At 45.7% G+C, this 25,131-nt stretch overlaps 1 protein-coding gene across 2 annotated transcripts; it reads right to left on the bottom strand.

The window, feature by feature from the left end:
* Nucleotides 1-2,213: 2,213 nt before the first annotated feature.
* Nucleotides 2,214-23,521, bottom strand: POF1B (POF1B actin binding protein). 2 transcript variants are annotated; one of them, XM_074915024.1, is made up of 15 exons: nt 23,011-23,521; nt 17,404-17,442; nt 16,829-16,930; nt 14,769-14,975; nt 13,391-13,521; nt 12,266-12,293; nt 11,227-11,301; nt 8,645-8,737; nt 7,749-7,862; nt 7,469-7,621; nt 7,239-7,349; nt 6,459-6,587; nt 6,102-6,175; nt 5,639-5,753; nt 2,214-4,019 (listed from the first exon to the last, which is right to left on the bottom strand). In XM_074915024.1, the coding sequence occupies exons 1-15, from the start codon at nt 23,482-23,484 to the stop codon at nt 4,014-4,016; spliced, it is 1,851 nt and encodes a 616-aa protein (XP_074771125.1). In that variant the 5' UTR covers nt 23,485-23,521; the 3' UTR covers nt 2,214-4,013. The 2 variants fall into 2 exon arrangements, with proteins under 2 accessions (XP_074771125.1, XP_074771124.1); XM_074915023.1 differs by lacking the exon at nt 2,214-4,019 and having other exon boundaries at nt 5,608-5,753.
* Between the last annotated feature and the right edge of the window lie 1,610 nt (nt 23,522-25,131).

Raw genomic sequence — 25,131 nt, 5'->3', positions numbered from 1 at the left:
TATTTCCCCAGTAACTGAAATTCTGTATTAAAGCAAGCACTTGGCTCATATTCTTGACAGAAGGTTTTACTACAAAGTAGCATTTTAAATCTTCACCTGAATCCTCAGCAGTTCGAGGCACAGTTCCTAGATTCTTTTCAGTGCATTTTCCCAGTAAATATTTAAGAGAATTTGTGATGGCTGTTGTATTGTTACCATGGAGGTGTCATGATTTTAAAACTGCTTCTTGTCAAATCACAGTAAAATTTGTATCTCAGTACTTCCACAGATCCCTGCTCTGTATAGTCTGTACTTCTGCCCTGCCTGGCTCCCTCCCCTGAGCTGGCAGCAAACTGCCTTTGGTCCCCCCAACACATGAAGCCTTTAGGATGGGATGAAGTGCTCTCCAGGCAGGACCTGCTTACTCATTTTCAAAGCAGATGAGCTCCTACGTGGTGGTAGGAAGCAAGTGAAAGAGACTCTACCACGTGTAAGCCTTGCAAGTGTTTTGACTCCAGTGTTGAATTGAATGGTAACAGCTGGTGGTACCATATTTAATTCCTTGTCCTGAACACTGGGAAGGGTCTCCCATCGCTGGTGAAGTTGCACGATCTCTGTTCTTTTAGAGGTGCTCTTTAGTAGATGCGATCATCTTTCACGCATACACGACTTCCTGCTTTTGCCCTGTGATGGGATGTCGCTCCACGCTGCCAGGAGCAGGGAAGGTGCTGTGAGGCTGGTCACTGCTGGGAGCACAACACCGAGGAGGTTCAGCTGTTCTTGGTGTGTTTGGATTTCTCCTCTGCCTGCTCCTGCAGTGCTGTACGTGATGTACAAACACATCGTGGTTGCTTGAGCAAGCGGAGAGTTTCACAAACAGAAGGGTAGCTCTGGAATGTCAGATTCGTTTACTGTGGTTTTTAATTTGAATGACAGACTTAAGAACTCCTAAAAGGCAGGAGCGCTTAAAAGTGATTCATAGCTTGATCATCTCTGTTTTCTTTCTTCATGTTTCAGATGCCCACAATTAAAGGTAATGAAATCGACAGAGAAAATACGGAAGAACGCCAGCAGTGCTCTCAAGGTCAGGGTGAGTTACCTTGACGTGGTATTCAGTGTCTACATCCACTCTTGCAGAATGCTAGGGATGTCAGTAACTTCTGAACCAGGGCTCTCTGGCTTCATTTTTTACAGCTGAGGCAGAGAAGCTGTTCCCACGTACTGAGTTGTGTGAAAGAGTCAGTAGTAGAAACCAGAAGCCAGCTTCCTGCTCTTCAGTATAAGAACAAATAACCCTGTGTGCCATCAGATCTGCTGGGGCAGTGAGGCTTTGTTTAGTAGCTTGATAAAGAGTCTAATAGGGCAGGATGGATATTGTTGTAAATACACAAAGTAAATGCTGTCTTTGATTTTTCTGATTTGTTCCTGAAAAAATGTAGAAGGCTTAGCAGACCTACATGAAATTGAGGTGAAAAGCTAGCTAATGTGTACTGTTTGTAACTAGGGCAATAACTAGCATTTACAGAGATGTGTGAATGAGAAAAATGTGTTTTGGAAACTCCAGCAGAAATAATGTTAGGTAAATCGGGTTCTGCTCAACAGAAGAGAGGCAATAGCTGAGATTACAGCAAATAACATGTACTTTTATAATAAAAAGTACTAAATTTGCTTTTTGAAGAAATCTGATTAGAAAACAAAACCGTCCCCAAATGGTCCTTATGCTTCATTTACTAGCTTTTTGACTAGTATCTATTGCTTCATGTTTTCTGTAAGTAAAATGTGGTGCTGCAGCCTGTACAGCATACAGAAGTCTGAACATACTCTTTACCAAGCCTTAGAGCAGCTGATCCTTGCTACTCAGTACAGTATTGACACCTGGCTTTCCTGACTGGCAAACTAGTTTGTAAATACGATGTCCATTACCTGTCTCTTGAAGTACGGGGAACAATCACCTGTTTTCAGCTTTACCATCACACCAGCTGTACATGCAGAACAGTTCATTTGCCTGATCTTGACCTTTGTTGTGAAATTCCACCCTGGCCCAAAAGCTCTGGCTGTAGCCAGAGCCTGTGTCTGTCCTGCAAGGCCGTTCAGTGCCACGGGCTGGTCGGTGGGTGCCTGCAGCGGCTGCGGAGCGCGCGGTGTGTCCGTCGGTAACTCCTGGTCCTGCTCTTCGTAGCTTCTGCCGAGCGGTTTGTGTGAAGCTTCCGACGAGAGCTGAGATGGTGGCAAGGAGCACAGTAAGTCTGCCGTCGGGTTACGCACAGGTAACGGTGTGATGGCATCCAACAAGTGCCACCTTCGTCCGCTTTCATTTATTGTTATTCTTTAGGTCACCAAAGGTGTAAAGTCATTAGCTGACAGTGTAACTGATGTTATTTATTGGGCTAGAACACACTGACAGTATTGTGTGCCAGCAGCATGTTAACTGTGTACGTACCTTCTCTCTGAGGGGGTTATTTTAGACTCTGGTTGATTTCAGAGGGTTAAGGCACTCCTCATTCAAACGAGGCTATTTAATTTTTAACTAACGAAAACCTCTTTCTGTAGCATTAGGCTGAAGTCGTTGTTTGATGGTGCAGACTCCTGCAGGCCCGTTGGGGGTGGCCACACGTGCTGGGAGCAGGTTTTACCCTTGTCCCTTTCTCCCTGTTACAAAGAGCACGAGCTCGTCTCCGACATCACAGCATCAACCACGTGCAGGGCTGGCAGCAGGAGCAAGGAAAGGGACCAACACAGCTCCGTTACTTGTAAAGATGCATCTAGAGGAAGTTGTCTAAAGAAAGGCAGTATCACACCACCTGAAACAACCCCCTGCAGCCCATCAGGTAGACACGAGCTGTTTCCAGTACAGACAGACGTGATTCAGAAAGTTATACTTAGGTTTATTTCAGTTACACGTAGCTTACAGCCTTTGTTCACCATTAAACATTGTCTATACGTATTATTTGTGAAGAGAAATACATGTCTGCAGAAACAAAGCAAAGCAGGAACCCCATGATACAGAGCTAGCACCTTTTGATGGCATAGTTTAAAATTCCCCTCTGAGTCTCTGCACAGTGTTGCTTAGACAAATGCTTAATTATTAATACCAATTAATTCTGAGAGAATTTCTGTGGTCCTGCAAGGAGCAAAAAATTTACAAGTGAAAGGTTGGTCTGATAATGAGATTTAGCCTTATGAGCTATTTTCATACCAAGCTTTTCTATATAAAAATATACTAAGTTCTTGAAATTTTCAAGCACAGCAAAGTAAATACTTGTGGTTGGTTTGGGAGCTTGTAAATGTTCAAGCTGAAAATACATCAACTCTGAGGTCAGTAACGTTCTTTAAAATTAGCATTTGCCCAGTAATGTCACTGAACTCACTAACTGGTGTTTGCCAATTCAGCAGCTAATTTTGAGGAGTTGTGTATCTGGTGTAAGTTAAGTAATTTTCCTTGGTGTTTTAGCTTCCCCGACCTAGCAGGGGTAAGGTGAGTGCTTTCAGTGAGGTATGTGAAAGTTCCCCAGGAAGGCTGTTTCTGGGGTTTCCTTCGCTGGGCAGCAGCAGATGGAACAGCCATCACTGTGTACGGGGCTTCAACGGGCATCGCTCTCACTGCTCGGCCTGAGGAGGTAGGACAGAGGAATAGGGCTGACAGTACGGAGAGGAAAAGGTTTCTGACATCTTCCTTTTGTCTCTCAGGTCGCTTCAGGACTGGCTGAAGATCAGAAGTTGCTCATGTCAAGAACTGAAGCGCACAGGAGCGTGGTGTGCCGCTCTCCGAGCGAAAAGTAAGTGTGTGGAAAAGTACAAGTAACGTTTGTACACCAGTGTTATTGGCAGATGATGGACGGGGTAACCCAGTTGTTCATGGTGAGGGGAGAGTGCTTGCCATTGTCGTCATGCTTCCATGTTCTCAGTGGAAGGACAGTTTTCCCCAGCCTTTCCCACTAGCAGACTGAACCTTTTGTTGGATGCGAAATAGCAGAAAGTAAAGCAGTTTTAGTCATGAACTCCTCTGAGCAGCTCTGGTGGCTGAGAGATTTCTTTCATTCCTAAAAGAAACGAGCAGCTTGTTAGAAAAAAATACATGTAAGAAGAAAATACACAAACTTACTTTTGTATATCAAAGCAAGCTGCCTGGTGTATAAAGCATGTCTGGTTTAATGATCTGTTTCTTTTCTCTGTGGGGGTGTTGAGGAGTCCCAGCCCCTTCAGCTGTTGGCCAGGGGCAGGTGTCGGAGCTGGCGCCACTCCCTGCCTCCGGGAGACACAGACCCGAGGACAAAAGCGGTTTTGTACTTCGGAAAACAACCGAGAACAGGAAGTTACCAGGTACCTAAACGGTAGATTATTATACCGCTTCTACCCTAAAAGTTTTCTCTAACACAACTAGCTCTGACGTTCCAAAGAACATTTCAGTACTGTCACTTGCGTATCAAAGGACTGAGCATAACTCATCCCTGCTTGAAGGACACATACAGGCCACGTGCTTTCAGAATAAACCCCACGTGTGCAGATACCTGTCAGCATTACTGTTCCATAATGAACGCAGATAGAAAGATTTGGCTGAGAGTACGACTGGAAAGTACTCGTGGAGTAAAGGTGGAATTGGCACTTCTCAAACTTATCAAGTTTATCTTGCAGCAAATCAATTTTGTTTCAGCTGGAACTTGCACTAGGGATTGCTAGAGACCTCGGGAAACTTAAAATACAAACAGTTCTCATTCGTTTAATGATACTGATCTCTTCAATACACTCATCTTTTCCATTTTTTTTATTATGGAAATTATGAGTAACTTTTCAAACAAGCTAGGAGGAAGGGTTTTTGGGCTTTAGCAGTGTCATTTCTTTATTACTGTTTAATTCTTTGACATCTCCCTAGGTTGCAGTGCAACTGGATGAGTTTAAGATCAAGCTGCTTGCCAGAGACCCTGACCTTTTGTTTCCTTCACCTACTCCAGGTAACACAGCCTTTAGAACTTGCCAGATGTTTTACCCTTTGTCTACCCAGCCTGCTCTCCTCATTGCCTTGCTCTTGGTCATGTTCCCCACAAAGGCACTTGCTGAACCCTGTTTCTGTGGCGCCCTCGTTCAGAACTCGGGGGTGGGAACTGGCCAAGCCTTTACCTCCTGGCAGACTTGGCAGCCTGACCTCGTGCCCTGGAACGTAAATACCTTTTTACATTGAATCACTCCTTACCAGCCACTGCTCTTCTGCATTTCCTGGGTTAGTCACTGCCCTGCCTCAGTGTAAGTTTCGGGGACATGGTGGTTAATATATTTTAGTGTAGTTTGGAGTCATTACTAGTCCTGGTTCAGAGGAACGCTGCCCGCCCTAAACATGCCTTCACTGGTGAGCACAACCCAGAAAACCCTCCTGCCCGAGTGACTCCCTGCAGAGGCTGCTCTTAGAGCAACGCCACTTCCTTTGTGACAGGTAATTCCATGACAGAGAAAACAACAGCCGGTTATTTTAGTTACGCTCCACCCAACAATGAGTGCCCTCTCGCAAGAGACAGTTCCTGGACTTTCATCTGTCACTTGGCTTCTGCAGCCCAGTTAAACAAACACCACAGCTTTCTCTTGGTGGTTTGGCTCATGCTTTCTTTGAAGTTAAACCGAGTACTTGGGAATGGCAGAGACTGAACAGTCAGCCCCTGGGGGAACTCACGTGCTTCCATATCTCGCCAGTCCTCTCAATTACGATAGTTTGGGATTTATTGACAGGTGAGGGAACCTTATAGTCATCAGAGAGCAGACCCAGAATAGGGTACTGATTCCGGTACCTGGAGGAAGAAGAGTTGCACACCTGTAAACTGCAATCCCTTGGCCAGATCACTCTGATCTCACCCAAAGTCCTCCCAGTCATTAATCCCCCGACTGTCACTAGTAACTGGAAGGCTCATACAGGCTTTTAAACATCCCTCGACCCTGCTTGGCCACCCCACCACTTGCTCGTGCAGTGCTCAGCACTGAATCCTCCCCACATGGCAAAACCTGTCTCAGCTTGTTCCCCTTCAAGTTAAGCTGAACAGGCAAGGTTAAGACATTTGCAGGAATAACTTGGTTAACAGAGGCTGTACAGTGGGAAATCAAAAGGATATATTTTTAAGAAAGGTGAATAACTACGTTACTTCTTAGTGATGACAGCTGTTACACCAGGGGACTGACTCCCTGATAATTTCTCATGCTTCAATCTGAAGAGTTCCTGAGAAAACCAAAAGTAAACATTCAAATGAAATCATGTTTTCTGAAGTATTAGTTCACTTAAGTCACAACAAAATATTCGCAGAAATTCCTCTCAAAGAGCAGCCCAAAAAAGTCTGTCCTTCCAAAAGACTGGCAGAGGAATAGCATTCAGTTAAAAAAATCCTGACCCCAGTTCCTGAACCAGGAGAGTACAGGTGGCCTCCTTGTAGGTTCCCACCACCCAGTAAGTGGAGGCTTAAATAGCAAAATTCTTAGAAGATAAATAAGTTGTATTATTTTACCTCTTGCTGTTGTTTAATAAAAGCATCTTTCTCCTCCAGCATGGATGTCAGTTCATGCAACCTCATTTGCAGGTCACTGTTACTGCCTTCTCTCCTTGATATATCTTGCTGGAACTGGCACAACTGAGACTGCAAAAGACACATTAGGAGGAGCAGAGTTCGGTGCTTCTTGCAGGTGACTGTCAGTAGGTATCTAGGACTCTGGATGTATTTTTTTCATTAAAATCATGAATAGTAAGACCCAACCATTTTCAGGTAAGACTGTCGAGCTGCACAGTCAATTCAGAAAGTGTGAACATGACTGAACTCTACCCAGTATCAGTGTAACCATTTCATAAGTCAGTGGAACTAATACCACACTGAACAAACTGAACTGGCTTCCAGGGTGGTAAAATATTACCACAGTGATTTAAATGAGTGACGGTTCCTACATACAGTTTTGACTGGGATTTATTTTTATTTTCTGTTGGGGGTCTTTTGGCTAGTTTCTTACTTTATTAGGACACACAGAATATCCCTTTAGGAAAGACTGCTAATCTGATTACTCCCCAGTTACTACATCTAAGGAATTGCATTTTTTTAAAAAAAATCACAGTTTGATGTTCTACCGTAAGTGTTTCTGAGCCATCATTAGTGTCTATGTATAAAGTAACTGCAGAGCCAAAAGATATCTAAAAAGTACCTACGATAGATCTTTCCTGTTCCTTAATTAAAAAAGCAGCTGTTTACATGCAGTGGTACAAGGTGAGGAATACACACAGACCAAGTGTAACAACTTACCCTGAGGCTGCGGATCTCCCGATCTTTATCCTCTCTCAAGTTATTGATCATCTCTACGTAACGGCTGGAGAGCTCATCTGTGGTGGTCTGTAGTGTTGGAGTAGAGCAGGTCTACAGAAAACAAAGTATTTTTTATGTTAAAAAGAGGGGTTTCATCCTCATTTTCATACATTAATGCATCTCTATCTGTGGAGAACAGCTGTTGAACAGAGAACGCGTGAGCCTGTCACCTGCAGCCTGAGGCTCTGGATCTCCTGCTCCAGGGCCCGCTTGCAGTACTCCAGTTCCTTGAGCTGACAGTCCTTCTCGCCCTCGCCGAGCCGCAGGGAGAGCAGCTGTTCCTCCAGAGAGCGGCATCTGGCAGTGCTGTCCCGGAGCCCTTGCTGCGGGCAGAGAGGGGGAAGGAACGGAGGGGCGTGCGTGAGGAGAGCACCAGGACACTCCAAGGCCAGCACACTGGCTCGTCCTTGGCTGACTGTAATTACACTGAAAACAGGGGTTTGGGTTTACCTGCTGCTGACGATTGTTCTCTCTCAGAGAAGTCAGCATAGTTTCATATTCTTTTACTTGAGAATCTTTAAAAGCCAAATCCTTCTTAAGTAAGACACTGTCGGTTTCTAACTTCTGTAAGACAAAAGTGTTTATAGCTGCAATATTTCAGCAAACTTTTCCCATATTCACAGTACAACATACGGAGTCATTCGTGAGTGATGTTTTAGAACTGAGAAAATACTCCATTTCCTTGAAGCTCGGGGTTTTTAGCTGCCCATCGCTGGAGGAGCTGCCTTTGTGTTGGGGTAAGCACAGGGACCCCGGACACTGCACTCTCCGTCTGTCCCAGAAAGAATTCTTTGTAGCTGTTAAACCAGCCAAACCCCCAGCGCAGAGAGCACTTCACGCCCTGGCTCTGCGGTGATGGTGACAGTTCCAGCTCCCCCTCCCCTCCCTGTGCTCTGCGTTTCACAGGAGAACGCGGTGAGCTTTGCAGCGGGGCCGAGTGCCGGGGCTGGGCTGGGAGGGGTTGGGGCTTTGCTGTGGGTGAGTCTCTGGGGACCCACCAGCTGAGAGCAGGTTCCCGGGGAGCGAGTGGAAGGGAGGGAACAGCCCTTGGGGTGAAGCCACAGCTCCAAGCACCCGCACGCCTACCGCTGCGCTGCACCTTTCCCTCAGCAGGGTCGCTTCTTCCTCCAGAAGTATTTGGGTTTTTAGGCTTCAAACTGAACCACTGCGAGAAATGAATCTCACCTCATCTACTGCGAATCGTGCAAGTCCGTTAACGAACCAGGCATTTCCACGGAAAGCACCTACAGCCTGGGCTTCACAACTTGGATTTCAGCATAACGGACTTTCTACTGAGCAGCAAAACCCAACGGCTGAGGCTGTGGGAACTGAAAAAGGCAGCTTACCCCCAAGTCGTCCTGCAGGTGGCAAAGCTCCTCACGTAAATTTTTGAAAGTGGAAAGCACAAGTCTCAAAGATTTATCCGATGTCACTCTCATCTAGGAGGGGAAAAAATGAAAAGGTGCACTTCTGATGACTGAGTAAACTCGGTTTACAACATGCTTGACAAGAGGTAGAAAACTGCTATACAGCTGAAAATAACTTCTGCTCTTGGAAGTACTGCACGGCATTCTTGGAAGCACCCACAGTTTCTACAAAGAAATGTATTTTCATGCACTTTGTTCTACAAATGGCAGGTTTTGGAATTACTGCCTTGTAACACAGATAACATTTTTAAAATGGAAAGAACAAGAGAATAAAGAACAACCTGAATTTGTACACCAATAAAGGGAAAAACAATGTGTTAATACTGCACAACCGTTTTTTGAGTGTTCAGAGCTTTGTCACTTAGACCAATTTAAAAAAATTACTACCCTACCTGAGAAGCCACAGAGGAATGAGACATCATCTTTGAGATCTGGCAAAGCACGCTTTCAGCCCAAGGGCAAGAGAATTTAATTAAAATTTTTAAAAATTTAAATTAGAAAAAGACATACAACCAACTCCTCCCTTGAAAAAGAAAAAGATCCCAAGATTAAAGGAGTCCACTGGATGAAAAGGAGAGAGGCAGCAGCACACAATAGCCTAAATACTGTTCTCTGCCTGTTAACAGAAGTGTATTGATTCACCCTGAAACACTAACTGCTGCATTTCACGATACATTTCTAAAAGATTTGGAAGAAGAAAAACAGATTTTGAAAGAACACACAAAGGAATTCCTCAAGTTTTGATTAATCTGGAAGAGCTGAATATTCTGTACAAAAGATGTATTTATCACTATCTGGACAGCAGTGAAATCCTCCTGTCTGCTGCTCTTCCTCCGATACCTTCCCTTGACTTTGAGTTGAAGAAAGCTAGCAAGATCTCCAGCAATGTGGTGATGAGCCCGTCCTAGTTTTTTATTCCCACTGGTGCTGTTACGTGATCGAGGCTTCAAAAACAACATTTCTAATGTAACTAACTCACAAACTGTTGATTGTTTTTTCAATTAAAGGGGAATTTCAGTTTTGACTTAATGGTTTTGTTGGGTTTATTGTGAAATATGCTGTAAGAGTAGATTAGATGGAGGAATTAAGTCAAAATGGTTAAATTTAGACCAGAAAAATACAAGTAAACCCCCACTAAGCAACTGCTCAGTGCTAGGGGTTGCTGATTCCAGAGGCATCCTGTACTGAGCGCAGCTCTGCATGGACTCCAGCCTCGGGGCACACCCAGCAGAGGGTTTATGTGAGCAGCGGCCAGCTTGCTCAGAATCCTGCTGGGCTGTAAAAACAAACCTGCCTAGCTCTGTCCGAGGCCCCAGAGCTCCCTGGGGGGTGCTGACAAAATCTGGTTCCCCACGGGACGTTTTGGCTGCATTTTCTTGAAGCACAGGTGTAAGAATGTGAAACCAGGTGGACTTAGAGAAAGCAGGAAAGACGTGTTTTGGCTCTTTCACACAGGGGAGCTGAGCTGGGTTCCCGGGCTGGTGTTCTGGCACGAGGTTATGAAGCGTTTTGGTGTCAGTGTCCACTGGCATTGTAGAAGAATCGCAGAATAACTGAAGTTGGGAGGGGCTTGGGGGGTCACCTTGTCCGGCCCTCCTGCCTAAAGCAGGATCAGCTGTGCAGTCAGACACCGCCTCGTTCAAAGGGATTTTTCTACCCGGAGGTGACTGGGAGCTGCAGGGCCCAGGGGGATGAGGTGACCCCCACCCCGGGGGGTGGGATCCTGCTCTGACGGCTCCACGCCGCGGGGCCCTGGGGCTGACCCCGGGATTCACAGTGCAGTGCTGGTTTAATGCTCTAGCACAGGCGGGGGCTGATGCCCAGCAGCTCTCAGAGCACTCCATAAAGGGGCCAAAGGCTTTTCTAAAAAACACGCTGCAGTGGTGCAGGGCTGGAGCCTCAGAACAAAGCCCCGCGTCTGCCTGCCCTAGAGCCAAACCCTCCACGGCTGCGGAGCTGAAGAGCAAGAGCACAACAGACACAAAAGCCTTTCTAAAGGGAACCGACCCCCAAGTGGTTACGTGTTGTTACCAAATGTCACAGACACGCCTCAGAACCCAGTGCTACCTTAGAGGTTTTTAACTGAACGTTTGTAGAAAGTGAGACCCAAGTAACAAGCTGGCGATTGCTACCCAGTTCAGCATCCAGTACAGCACCTGCCCTTTGCTTTTAGCTTCTGAAGTAAAGCACGGCTATACAACGCAAAAAGATGAAAGATCTGTGTTCTCTGTAACTGGTCAAAAGCCAAGATAGTTGCCAGTGAAATTGCAAGAAAGCACCAGTAAAGCTCAGTTTAAAATACACAAGCAGTCTGTGGAACCAACTGCCACATGTCACTTGAAGCCGCTTGTACAATCCCACACCCTCTACACAAAAAAATGGAATAAGCAGAATATAGCGTGAAGTATGTGATGTACAAAACCCCTGGCATGCGTAAGGCAACTTCCACTGTTTCAAGTTACTATAGGCTTCCACACCCCCCCTCCACCCCACTCACGTACCTGGAGGAGATAACGAATCTGCTGCTTTGTTGCCTCAGACAGTCCTTTGGGAATTAGATCTTCAATCTCTTCAGTCTACGCAAAGAAGGGAGGAAAGGGGAGACATCTTGATCAAGAATTCTGCCTGGTAAGTCATAATGTGGTTTCTTCATTAATTACATGGGTCTACTATGAAAAACATGCTTAGTACAAGGCAAATAAGAATGAAAATAGATCAAAGTGAATCCAGAAAATTTCCAAAGTCTTATATATGTGTGGCATATAAAAACTGAGATGAAGTGATACAGGAAGCATATATTCAAATCACTTATTTTAACATTTATTTTAAAAGCAGTATTCAAAACAATCCTCTCTCAAGAAAATAACCGCTGACACCAAAACAGAACTCCCAGCAGGTTACGATAGGAGCAAATCTCCCATTTCCAAACACAGAACAGACTGTCAAGAAACTAAAGCTGACCCTGTGCCACAGGAGATGCCACCACTGATGAAGTGGCATTGCTTTGTGCAGTTTAATCCCAGAGCAGCATTTCTGCCGTGAAAGGGAACCAAGGTGGTGCTGGCGCTGTCAGGGCCCGAAGCACACCGTGAGCTTGCTGTAGGCGCGGGCGGTCTGTCCGCCAGCTCATGCCCGCTCTGCGAGAGGCAGGAGGCGGCGCTGCAGCGCCCGGCAGCACACGCTGCGCAACAGCACCTGTACTGCCACGCGTGAAGGATCCTTTGCAAAATATACGCAGCTGTGTAAGTTTGTTTGACAACGAAACCATTATTGGCACAACAGGAAAGACGCAAAATTTGACTCTCGTACTGGAATAATGCAAATTATTAAAGTTCCCTTTCAGTATTATCACATTTACATATACATGCCTAGCAGTAGGTTTGGGGCTCTGAATGCTATTAACAAGCAGGAATCATTAACCAGCAAAGACCCGTGTCCTTCGTTTAAACTGGCTTGGCTTAATTTGCCTGGAGACCCACACCATCGTTATTAACACTGCATGTCAGGGAGTGGCTTGACGAGAGCAGGCCTGATGCTTACCTGACACGTAAACTCAATGTCGTGGTTCCTGTAAAACAGAAAAAACCCAAGGGACCAATTAACAGGCAGCTTCTTGAGAACTTTTAAAAGTTCATGCCCGCATCCACAACTACTAAAAGATTATCTTTAAAATACAGAGCAAGAAGGTTCTTTATCAGATGAAGAGCTGTCCCCTCCCTTCCAAGGTGGTGGGCAACACGGGCTGTTGACTGCACACAGAACTACCTGAGGAGAGGGGAACGCAAACAGCAGGACGGCTGACACAGCCAACCATCTCCACTCCTTCGGGCAGTTATCCCAGTTATGTTCAGTTAATTACATTCTTAATTGGCTGGGTAATGGTTTACCCAGATAAATAATGGTTTACCCATGGTTCTACTATGCCGCAGTATACTGACATGCCCGAGGTGTTTACTTTGCAGTGCCAGGTTTTCTTTCTGTGACGCTCAAATTCCACTTTTCCCCTCTACGGGACCACTTTCCTTATTTCAGTGGGCTCGGCAGGCACCACTCGAGACTGGGAGCGAGGGGGGAAAGAATGAAGCAGTGGTGAGGGTGAGGGAAGGGTAAGAACATCGTGAGGACTCAGATTAGTGGCTGCTGTGACTCTGCACTCCTTCCGGAGGCGTCTGCAGGGCTCTGCCATGTCCCTGCTTAACGTCCCTTTGCAGGGAGGAACTGGGCGTTACGCCTTACGGTGGCCACCGGCTGATCTGTGACCTAACACCATGACAGAACAAAGGAAAGGGCAGTGTGTTTGGACATTTGGGTTGTTTCTTCAGGATGTAATAATAGATGTAATAATAGAATTGTATCATTAAATATACGTCAGAGCACGCTGTAAGTATACTTGTTTGCTCTGTGTGCAAACAGGCGTGGGATACGTAATTCTTAATTGCGTATTAGTCTAATTTGAAAAAGCATCAAGTTCAATAAATCTACTTGGCTTACAGCATTTTTATGTCTTCAGCTACTCAGGAAATTAGATGAATGTGTAAAATACCCAGTCAATTCTAGTTGTCAGGGAAGAAAAACCAAAACCAACTTGCGAACAATACTGTCCTCTCAGCTGCACACCAGGATGTCTGGGGTGCAGAAATGACAGACCAGATGTAATGTCAGTACCTTCCTCCTATCTTTTCCACATGCTGGAGTAAACAGCTGTACAAGTCGTTGGTCTTGCGGTTCAGCTCAGCAAGGAGCTCACCGAAGTAGCGGCAGTCCAGCTGGTCACTGTTTTCCAGAGAGCAATTCACCTGGCAGAAGGTATGCAAGAAGGTCATAATTGAGATCCCTTCTTCAGGGTGAAAGCTGAACACAAAAATGCTACAAGTAGGATGGATGTGGTTTTGTTTGCTCTCACTAATTTGCAATTTGTTTATGCTGTTCTTTTCCTTGATATTGAGTCTTCCATGTCTTCTGGTTGCCAGTAAACTATACATAAGTAAATTGCTTCCTTCATAACAAGAAGAAATACATGAAGTTGTAGGTTCTACAGCAGTATCATCATTGCACTAATATGGCAACCGTTGAGAATTAGGAAATCTCATTAACAGATGCGGTTCTGTAGGGGTAGTGGATAAAACACCTGTGGGCAGCACCCAGATAAAACCAGCTGGGTGCAAGACTCCCCGCTGCAGAAATGGTATTTGAGTTGCCACAGTTCAAATGTTTACGTATGTGAACAACACAAACCCACGTGTGTTCATGGAGTATCTGGCTGCGGAAGGTTCCGTGTAGGTCTGACCCTGAGGTCAGCACATATGTTTGTCTTGCCACCTACACACGGAACAGAGGCACAGGACGGGCGGCCACACGCCCTCCCTCAGCTCAGATCGTAGTATCCACGCACGACAAACCTCCTGCAGCAGCCTGCTGTAAAATGAAGGGCGAAGGAAGCTGGTTTTGTGCTTCCAGTGAATCTCTGTCAAATACTTCTACATCAAACTGAAATATATTGGAAGTCCTTATTGATCGGTTTAGGTAGGAAGCAATCCTGAATTGATGTATGTTGGGTTTATAAAGGAATGTATCTTTTCTCCAAAACTGGAGGCATAAACCTGACATTACTCAATTGTACAAAGACTGACAGATGAAACCTGACTCAATCACTAGTAACACTCGCAGATAAAGAAAAAAACCCAAACAAACCAGCCAGACCTAACACGTCTAAAGGGCAACAGGAGGATGATCAGTCAGTACACCTAAGCGCAGGTCTATACCAACAAGAAATAGGATACAACACCTGAAGCAGGTTGGTTTGGGTTTTTGTCTTAACAGCCTGTGAGAAACAGTTCCAGACAATGTCTGCAGTCACAGCCTGTGAAGTTCCCTGCCACAGACACACAGACTCTGCTGTTTACTTACAAGTGTATGGTGCTTAATCACCCTGCTGTGAGTTTGAACAAAGGCTTTTGAGACTGGTGATTAGCAATTTTATCTATATGTACAGTTTTGTGCTCTGCATACAAAACAAAACCAGACTGAATTGTATGATTCTTACCGGTTCACAGGTTTGAACTGTTACCCTCCTCACTGTATTTCCTCTGCAGTCATCGCTCACGGAGACTGGAATTATTTCACAAGGGCTACTGGTCTGGGTCTGTTGGCACTGGTGAGTGACTTGGGGCTGCTCGGAGTGCTGGACCACATGGCACTGATCGGCCTGCTGGGGAACCTGACACTGCTGGGAAAACTGATACTGCTTCTCCTAGAAACAAGAACAGAGTTTTTTAAGCTGCTGGACACAACGAGATGGAAGCTTAATACGAATATAGAAATGAACAAAATGTGATTTTGCGTGGAAAGACTGATGACGGTTTCAGATATTTTAATAATCCTAATAAAATTGCTTTTTTTTTTATAACTGAACATGAGTTTGCCTCACACTTTCATACTTCAAGGTTCTCAGTCATCAACTCCTCACATTTTAGTAGCTCCAAATGAAAAGCACAAAAAGCACCTACTTTTCCCAAGTTGTAGGTTCCGTGATGTTGTTACTCTTAACGTACTCGGGCAATGGGGACCTCTGTTATTTCATTTAAAACACATGCATATCCTGTTTCATTAAGCGTTTTAGAGCTTAAAAAAGAGCTCCAGTTGAACTACTGAGTTTTTGTTATTTCAGAAAAAGAATTAGTATAGGAAAGGGCTTGAGACATTTGCCTCTATAAATGCTTTCAGCAGTTCCAGATTCAGTGTACGATACAGGAGGGACACATGCCTCTTAGAAAAGTGAGGTTTATAAAACCACCTACCAGAACAATAAACTAGAAACTAGTTTGTGTTCCAGCCAAAACACTGAAAATTACTGATTTCAGCAAACTTAACTGTTGGTCTCGATCATGGTTTTCACACATTTCAAAACACAGATATTTTGTATTCTATGTCCAAGCATATAAATGCAAATCCTTCGGATGATTTTGACTTAAAACTCACACCACAGTTACATTTAACAGGTTGGACCAACCCCTAATTCTGCCCCAAAAATCAGAACACGCAGCCTACGCTGCATCCGCATCACACAGTGGCTGCGGGGGAGCAGAGCGGGGCCCCAACACCGACCCCCTCCAGGTCCGAGGGGGCTTCACCCGGGGTTGGAAGGGGCTCTGCGCCCGGCAGCAGTCGGAGCACACTGGGTGCACACTTGCAACGCACTTTCATTTCACCCGAAAGAAATCTGGCTTGCATGGTCCAAGACCACAGTGCAGTGTAAACCAGAGTGATGTGTGGTAGGAGACTGGGAAGTTTTCATCAAAACTACACTGCTGATTTGACTTAAAACTAGCTACACCCTGGGTGAAAAAACAAAACAAAACCAACAAACAAAACAGAAGTAGAAATACAGTTTTCAGGACTAGACTCCACACTTTATTATTTTCTTTGAACACCATCTGTGGAAAGAAAGAAGCTATTATTCATAATTACCTCTTTCTTGTTTCCTCTTTCCACTTCAGAGAATGGATATCACACCTAATTTATCTATCTAAAATCCAGAATGGCATGAAAACTTCAGTTTTAAAAAGCAAAACAAAAACCAGATAAGTCATTCTGAAATACCCTTCATTTCAAATTTTTCCCTGTTGAAAATAAGTGTTTCAGAGCAATAAAAAAGTAACATTTTTGCTATTGACAATACACCAATTCTAAGATGAAATTTCAGACAGCTTTGCCAAATACATTTTTTCAAGAATGAGTAAGAAAAAAATTGTCTTTTCAATTCACTTTTTGTTAAGATTTTTATTGGTTGTTCTGTTGTGGAGTTACTGCAAGAAACTAATTCTCAGTCAATATTCAGATAAAGACTGAAAAGGTCTAGAGCTAAACCAGCAGTTTCTATTGTTAGTCTGAAATAATAAATTCTTAGTAAAAATATGTCAAGTGTTCCAACTTCTCCTCTCCTCACAGATAGAAATTATTTCATTTACTCTGAGAATGTCCTGTACCTCAACAGGCAATTCTCAGGTTGGGAGTAGTTCAGTTCTGTCGTCCCCCCCCTCATCTCAGAAACATTAAATTTCTGCTACCCCCTCAATTTTCTTTTAATATAAACAACCAACTTACTTGGTGGGGATTTAATAGCTCGTATTTCCTTATTGTCTTTTCATAGATGACATTATTTCCAGGACAGAAATTCCCCCCTCTAAGAAATGGGGATAAAGGCTCCTGTAAAACATTTTAACAAAAACTCTCATAAATGTTGTCAAACAGTAAATTCAGAAATACTGTAATTTTGACTAAAAAATGGCAAGGGATTTTTTGTAATTTGAAGACACCTATACTTCGAGATAGTTCTTTAAGATATGTACATTTGAGTGTATGTCCATTTGGAAACAAAGCGACTGTGCTTCCCTCTAGACAATATTTGAAATAAACATAGTAAGAGAGCGTTAGAAATTAATCTCCACCAGCAATACTCCTGAAGCACATTGCCAGAGACTTAATTGCTGAGAGGTGGGAAGCCCGACTGGCGGTTCTGGAGTATTTTCAATCCCCGGCCATTTCATCTCTCACCATCAGAGGTACGGCCACGAGATTTCAAAACACTGAGCATCCCCCGCTGGAGGTACCCGAGCACTTCACCAGATCTGGGTCATTAAGGGCAGAAGAGTTACACAAGCACTGAACATTTTTCCTACCTGATCAGGATTCTCGATAATGATCCTTCGAACAGTGCCCTGCAAGAACAAAATAAGCAAAGATTCAGTGATTACTGTCCTTTAAACTTTTAAAACCTTTTATGCTCAGAGCTCAGGCTTACATGGATGCCCAAAGTAACCTGAATAGTCATCAGCTATAAACATACGGAGATTGACTGGCCACAATCACCTAGGGATGTTTTAAAGCTGGGGCCTTTCCACCCCAGAGGGAACAACCCAGATACAGCGTGGCAGTACGAGACCTGTAACTCTCAGTTTTAAGAGTTTGCTTTTTCTCCGCCACTTCTTGCAGGTCTGAGGGAATTGTCCTTGTTTTCTGTAAGTGCCAACAGAACAGGATACACCTCAAAGTGGACATACTGGGCTCAGTCTTCAAGGATCACATGTCCCTGTTCCACAGACAGTCTTTTACTTATGGTCTTTCATGTTACATATCAAGGTCAGATGGGGTAAATAGATACACCTCTGGAACACTTCTTGTTTCACCAAGGGAAGAAAATTTGGATTTTGCTTAAACACCGAAAGGAAAGGGCAGACAAACTGCCAACAATCCACATCAGGTCACTATCCAATGCACCAAGCAGTGGCAACTATTTCAAAAAGCAGTCACAAAACTCTGTAATTGACACCTGATGCCACAGGAGACAGACTTGAATTAAAAATGCCTTTTTAAATTACAGAAATCTGTAAATGGCAGCAGTTTTATTGGTTTTAAAATAGATTTTTTTCACTTTCTTTCCTCAGCACTGTCCACAAGCAATCGCAGACACTGGCTTCCATTTTGTGGAGCACCACCAGTTATAACAAATTGTTCACGTTGCCTGAAATCTCCACATCTAGTTCTTTATCCAAGTAAGCAAAATTCCCACTGAAACAAAGGATTGGGCGATTGGATAGTTTACAACATACTATTTATTCTTCCTCACAGTACAAACTTCCGATTTTCTTAACAAATCTTTTCTTCCCTTAACCTGCGGGCAGTGCTTGGGAAGTTTATATTGCCGCAGTTCAGTCTCAGAGACATTCTTAACTGGGTAAGAGCAGCTCTCAAGTAGGTCAGATTTCCAGCTGCAAACTGTTGCATAAGTTTAGGAAGCCTGAAGCGGTTTTCCAGATCTCCCAAGAGTGAATCATAACAGTACCAGAAAAGAGAAACCAAAGTAATAAAGAAATTGTTTTAGCGGTTATCATCGTAATTAAGAAATCTCAAAATTATAACTGCTGCAGAAATCTTAGAAAGCTGATTACTCCTCCTCCCAGATGTGTACTTGAGGTAGGTCCGTCAAGGAAGGGAAGTCACCAGTCCCAACAGAACTCTGTATTGGGGCGTAACACCAAAAAGAGACAATATGAACATCTAGAACACACAGCCCAATTCCTGCATCACGCTGACACCTACAGAATTTGAACTAAAAAGTAAAATACTTCAAAAACGAATGTCCACAGGAACGTCCTTCACACCCGTTTGAGAGGTGGCATACCCCTGTGTCCCAGCACCTCCTCGCACCGCTGGCTCTGCCCGTCCCGGAGCCCTCCGGTGCTACGACAATCCACGGCCGAGCAGAACTGCTCTGAGTCAGAGCTGACTACCATTGTACGGCACCCGAAAACAAGCTGAGCATTGTGCATGAAATTAGAAGACACCTTTTCAATTTACTGAAAAGTTGGGACAAACCTGCCTGAACTAAATCGTTGCCACAGGGCTCTGAAATACATAACTCGCGCTGCCTAGCTGAGAGAGGATAACGCGTAAAATTATTTTATCTAGCTACCTACGTGTTCTCAGAGGAATACATTCAGAACTGAGAAGACTAGAGCATTTTAAGTTGAAATATCTTTTTACAAGATTCAAAAGGACAGCCTAATACTATGTGGAATACTATACAGAACCTAAGAATGTTTTGCTTGGATAAAATTAAGCTTATTTTTAGGATACTCAAACTCTTTCATTTCCAGAGACCTTTGATGCAGATGCGTTTCCCTCTCTCCTCTACAAACAGGGATTTGCCTGCCCTTCTTCCCGTACTCGTCGAGCAGGCTGGACTTGCAACAGGCTGGGAATGGAGAAGCCAGAAAGTCCGTGACTCTGTGCCAGCCCGGACTCCCCGCACCAGGAGATGCCATCTCCGAGGCCTCGGCAGCGCGAGTGCCGCAGGAGGTACGCTGCCACCGGCCTCAGGCTATTTCCATTTTTCCGTCATTCCCAAGGGGCACAGCTCAGGCTACTCTCCAATTTCCTACCATGCTTTGGAGATGCAATGTTTTGTAACTGAGAGAAGGAAGAGGAGGGTGGGATTCTAAAGGGGAGAGCCCAGCGCTGTTGTGGGTTTGGGATTTATAACAGCCTGACCCGTCATTCCGGGTCTACATTTCTAAGGACAGTTTCAAAAGGTACATGCTAACACTTTCATAATGACTGATGCTACTCTTTTAGATTTTTCAGTAAGATTTTAAAATTTTAAAATCAGCATCTGATACATTTATCCAGTGATCCTGTGCAAATTTTATGCTAAAAACAATCAGTACACTAACTTTTATTTCAACACATTCCTCCTAGCTTCAGCCAAACCAGCGATTAAGGTGAGAATTTAACCTGTGTCAAAACCCTTTCTCCATAAAGTATTGTCTTGTTAATTACAAGCAATCCAGTCATCTAATCAGAATTTATGTGTTACATTTGGCAGCTGAAATACGGAAATGGCAAGCTACGTTTGAGGGCTGTTTCAAACAATACAGACAAATCTTACAAGCTGGTTAATATTACACCATTTTCACAAGGTAGGTGAGAGCCCTGAGCACACCACAGAACTGAGCCCAGGCATGAAAAGATCTTACAGAATTTCTCACATGGATAGAAAGCTCCTACAAAGGCTTCCAGGATTCTGCCCTCTGCACTGACAGCAGACATCTTGTGTGTGCCATTTCATATATATTTTTTTCATGGCCACGGCCAGAGGGTTCATGCGTGTAAGCCATACTGGAAGAAAATTTATTCAAAACAACATTCTTCATTTAGATCAAGCAGACGAGAGCAAAATTTGCCATGAATTACTCCACACGAAGCTTGCCATGGCATCAAGGATAAAACAAAGTTAAACCAAAAATGTAAAGTGAATCCCGAAGCACAAAAAATAGTCATGTGTGCTATATGCACACACCAGTTTCAAATTTTCCCTCCAACTCATTAAAAACATACATAAATACACTAACCATGTGACTAAATAATAAGACTGCGTATCAACGGTGATGTAGACATCTGTTATCATAAATCTACAAAAGCTCTGCAGAAGTAAATTAAATATTGCTCAGAGATAGTCCTCTGACTTATCAACAGTTTAAACTACAGCTCTAGGCTGCCATTAACTGAAAATTGTAGTGGTAAGTTAAAAGATCTATGCGAGTCAGGTATCACATCATTATTCAGTTTACACAGCTACATATGATCTGCTCAAAGGGCAACTGAATCAACTCTTTGAAAACTTCCTACACTCTTCCCAGCACTTCTGACAACTCCCGTTCAGCACCAAGTACACAACTTCTGTCTACTCCCAGCCACCTTCCCCATTTGTTACTGTTTTCTTCTTTAATAACTTGCTAATAATCTTTATCAAACACCTTCCCTCTCCACCATTAAAACTGCAACCCACACATAGCCTGATCTGAACTACACCCTCTTTTGTCTTTAAAGTCTAATCCAGCAAAACACTTCAGCAAGAAATTACTTTTCATCAGCAAGACTTAATGGATTCAGTGACTAAAACAGATGTTGACAATTAAACATACTTCGTAGAACAGAGACAGCATTTGAGTCTATGATCAAACTGTTCACATACTTATCTGAGCAGAGGAAGCCTGGGACTGCAGTATTTATTCTAATGAATATTTAATTAATTGAACGCTATTCAGACTATCATCTAGCCTAGTTGAGCAGATCACTTATCTGGGAGGTGAGAGACCAGTGTTTACACTCCTGCCCTTGCAAAAGAGGGATTAACCACTTTGGTACGGCAGAATGTGTCATCCTATCCAAGTCACATAAAGTTGTTAGCAAAGCCACTCTACAGAATTTACAAAAGCCATCCTGCAGAGGCAAGCAGCCCTGGGACTATGCAAATACAGCTCTGAAAGGAAGTCAGACTTTGTATTGGTCTTAATCCCTACTCTTTTTCATAGTTAAATATTTTTATACCACTGAAGATTAAGTGTGAACCTGAAGCAAATACAGGTTGCCATACTGATACAGCACACCAGTCCCACTTGTATCCTGACAGTTTAATGTAGAAGACACACAACTGGTGAAGAAGAAATTCTGACCTGCTCTTCCGTATTTATAATCAAAGCTGTTCTGGTTTCTAGGTTTGGTTTTAAGGTTTACTTAAGATATCAACGGTGTATATTTATATTTAATTCCATCAATACCTTCAAGCCATTCCCTGAACATGCACACAGCAACGAACCAGCTACACTACATTGTGAAGGCTTTTAAAGCAACGCTAAATGAACTCCGTCACTTCCCTACCCGCTGACTCGCGTACGTTACTAGCCTCAGATTCCAACAGAAGGGTGACGCACCCCCCCCTTTATGTTATATTTACAGGAGCAGCACCAAGAAAGCACAAGTGTTTATGCGGACATCCCATGGGTGGGAACCACAGCGCCCAGCCTGCAGGAGCTGTGCACTGTTTTACTGTTCCATCGACAAAACGGGCAAAAATATGGCAACAGAATAAGGTATTTAGAAGATCAAGTTAAAACAAACAAACAAAAAAACCGACCAAACAACGCAAAGAAAAAAAGGCGAATTGGCTTGCCAAACGGGAATCAAATGTGGGATTGACCGATCCGTTCGAACTCGGATGAAAGGAGAAATGTCAAGGGAAATTTTAATTGTAAGAGCTGTATGTTCAGGGGGGCCGCTGAGGCGGGGCCGGGCGCGATGCGGTGAGCCGCCGGTGCCCAGGGGCGCCCCTTCCCGCCCTCCGCGGCCCCCTCACAGCCCACCGCTAACAGATTAAATAAATCTGTTTCTTTGACCCGATTTTCAGTCCGTTGAACCGCGACGGGTGCGGGGCCGGAGGAGAAGCCCCAGCGAGGCCTGAGGGCGACCTGTTCCGCGGGGAGCGGCCGGGCCGGGCCGAGGGGCCCTCAGGGCGGCCCTCCCCGCCCCAGCCCCCGCGGCGGGACGAAGATCTGTGGGGTTTTTTCCAAGAAAAACCCTTTCTGTGGAAGGACGGAGCGGTTTTAAAGGCCGTCGGGGCCGCGGGACGTTGTCTCTCGGCTCCACCTGAGGCAAAAGCACTTTCTGAAAGGAAAATCCGCGGGCGCGGGGCGGCTACCGAGGGGCTCGGCCGGGCCCGCGCGGCGGCGGGAGGCCTGGCCCGTCCCGACCCGCCTCTGCGCGGGGCAGGAGCCCCGCAGCCTCCCCGCCGCCGCCTCCGCCCCCCGCGGCGGCCTTTGGCTTCGACGCCGCCTCAGCCCGGGCGGGAAGGGGGAAGCGGAGCCGGGGGGCGGGCGGGCAGCCCAGGCCAGGCGCGGGGAGCAGCGCCCCGGGCGGGCGGGCAGGAGCCCCGGCGGTCCCCGCCGTACCTGTTGCAGCGGGTCGCAGCCGGAGAGGATTTGCTGGTAACCGTGCGAGCACTCCAGCGGCGAGGCCGCCCTGGAGGAGCAGGACGTGCTGACCCGCCGGCAGCCCGGGCCGTAGGTCCGCACCCGGTCATAGGCCACGCCGCTCTCCTGCTGCTGGGGCGCGGGCTCGAAGCACGGCAGCGGCCGCGGCTCGGGGCAGGGCGGCGGGTCCCGGCACGGCGGGGGCCGCGGCGGCGGCTCGGGGCAGGGCGGCGGGTCCCGGCAGGGCAGGGGCCGGGGCAGCGGCTCCGGGCAGGGCGGCGAGTCGCGGCAGGGCAGCGGCCGGGGCAGCGGCTCGGGGCAGGAGAGCGGCCGGCGGGCGGCGGGGAGCGTGCTGTAGTGCTGCTGGCGGCGGTAGTAGTGGTGCTGCTGCTGCTGCTGCTGGAGGTGCGGGGGCAGCGTGAGGGGCTGCAGCTGCTGCTGCCCCCCGAACATCCCGGCCTCGGGGGCCGCTGGCTCCGGGCGGCGGAGCGGGGCGGCAACTGCAGCAGGGAGCCGGGGCAGGACGGCGATTAGTACCTGCGGGAGAGCCGCGCCTAGGGCGGGACACACCTCCGGGCGGCGGAGACCCGCGGCCGCCTCCCCTCCGCGGGCGGGCGCGGCCGGGGCAGCCGGGGCCGCCTCTGGCCTCCGCGGCGGCGGGAGGGCGCAGCAGGGGCGCAAGATGGCGGGGCGGGGGGCGGCGGGGCCCGGCGCGGGGCTCCCCGCAGCAGAGACCGCCCGCGGGTCCGGGCTCCCCGCGCCCGAGGGGAGGGAACCGCGCTAGCGGGGAAAAAAATGATAGAAGTACAGGATAATGGTGTTCAGCCCTTTGTTATTAATCCGTTTACAACGTGTGTAGGGCGAGTGTAAACACAGAGGTGTCTGCCACTCAATTAAAGGACGCGAATACTTTTCGCAGGGGGTTACGAACTTTCCTGCAGAGCGTTTTGCATCTGCAGGAACCGTCACCTTCTTCCCCCAAGTGCTGGCTGTAGCAGCAGTTGTCTGGGAAATGGGTATATTTTCTAAGTGCTGGCAGTGCTGCATCTGCACCACGGCCTTCCGCAACCAGCTTGAGCATTACGGAGGGACAACACCACCATCCTGATCTAGAAAGGATTGAGTTGGCTGCTTACCCAAAATTTCACTCCCAAGAGAAGAATGTGAACTCCAGCTAGTTTCTCAATCCAGCATATTTTAGTTCGGGTCCCTTTGGCTGCATCAGGCAAGCCCTAACTGAGAACTTAACTTTGTTCTGCAAGGTCATGTAGCAATAACATAATTGTAAAATCTTGTGTAATAAATATTATCCTTAATAATAAACCTCAGATTCTTAATTTTGTCATTTTGTTTCCCCTACATGCTCACTATGCTTTCAGGTCACACAGTACAGTCATACAGAACAAAAAACAGTTTCTACAGTACCATGCTATGGCAAAACACCTTTGATGTAATGGAGCAATACCAGCTGCGTTATTTTACGTGGTGTTATGTTGGCCATTCACTGAAGGCTCTGTCTCAGAAATTAAAAAGTGCTTACAAAATCTGCTCAACGGGCACTTGGAAGCTTTGAATTTTAGTATGAGGTCCTACAACAACTCAGGATTTTAAGGTGCTGTGACATCTGGAGGCATACTCATCAAATATAAAAAGCTTCACTTTTTCAGATATTAAACCCAAGTAAACCCATCTAGTTTACATATGAGTGTATATAAAAAGCATTTGAGGTAAGTTCTATCCCACTGGTTTCAAAGGAACTATATGCAAAGAAAACCTATGTTCTCCTAAAACCTCATTCTTAGTTCACCAGCTTGGAAAAGCTGGTGATGGATTCTCAAAAATTGCAAAAAGACCATCTCTTGAAAGGCAATGAAATATGGTTACAACAGCCCTGTCTCTATTTTACACAGACCAAAGGAAACTGGTTTATGCTTCAGTAGGAAACTACAGAAACTACAGCAATACTCCTCAGGGGAAAAAAAGTGCTGTAATGTAAAATGTGGAGAAGACTGTTGGTTAGCCAGCTCAGGAATCTTACCCGCGTGCAGTATACTGCCCTGTTTAATAAAGAGTGTCTTGGAAATTTCTTACCAGGGTCAG

This window comes from Athene noctua, chromosome 11 (assembly GCF_965140245.1).
Source record: "Athene noctua chromosome 11, bAthNoc1.hap1.1, whole genome shotgun sequence".
Taxonomy (NCBI): Eukaryota; Metazoa; Chordata; class Aves; order Strigiformes; family Strigidae; genus Athene; species Athene noctua.
The sequence above is the reverse complement of the archived record's forward strand: the minus strand, read 5'-3'. Positions and strand labels throughout refer to the sequence as shown.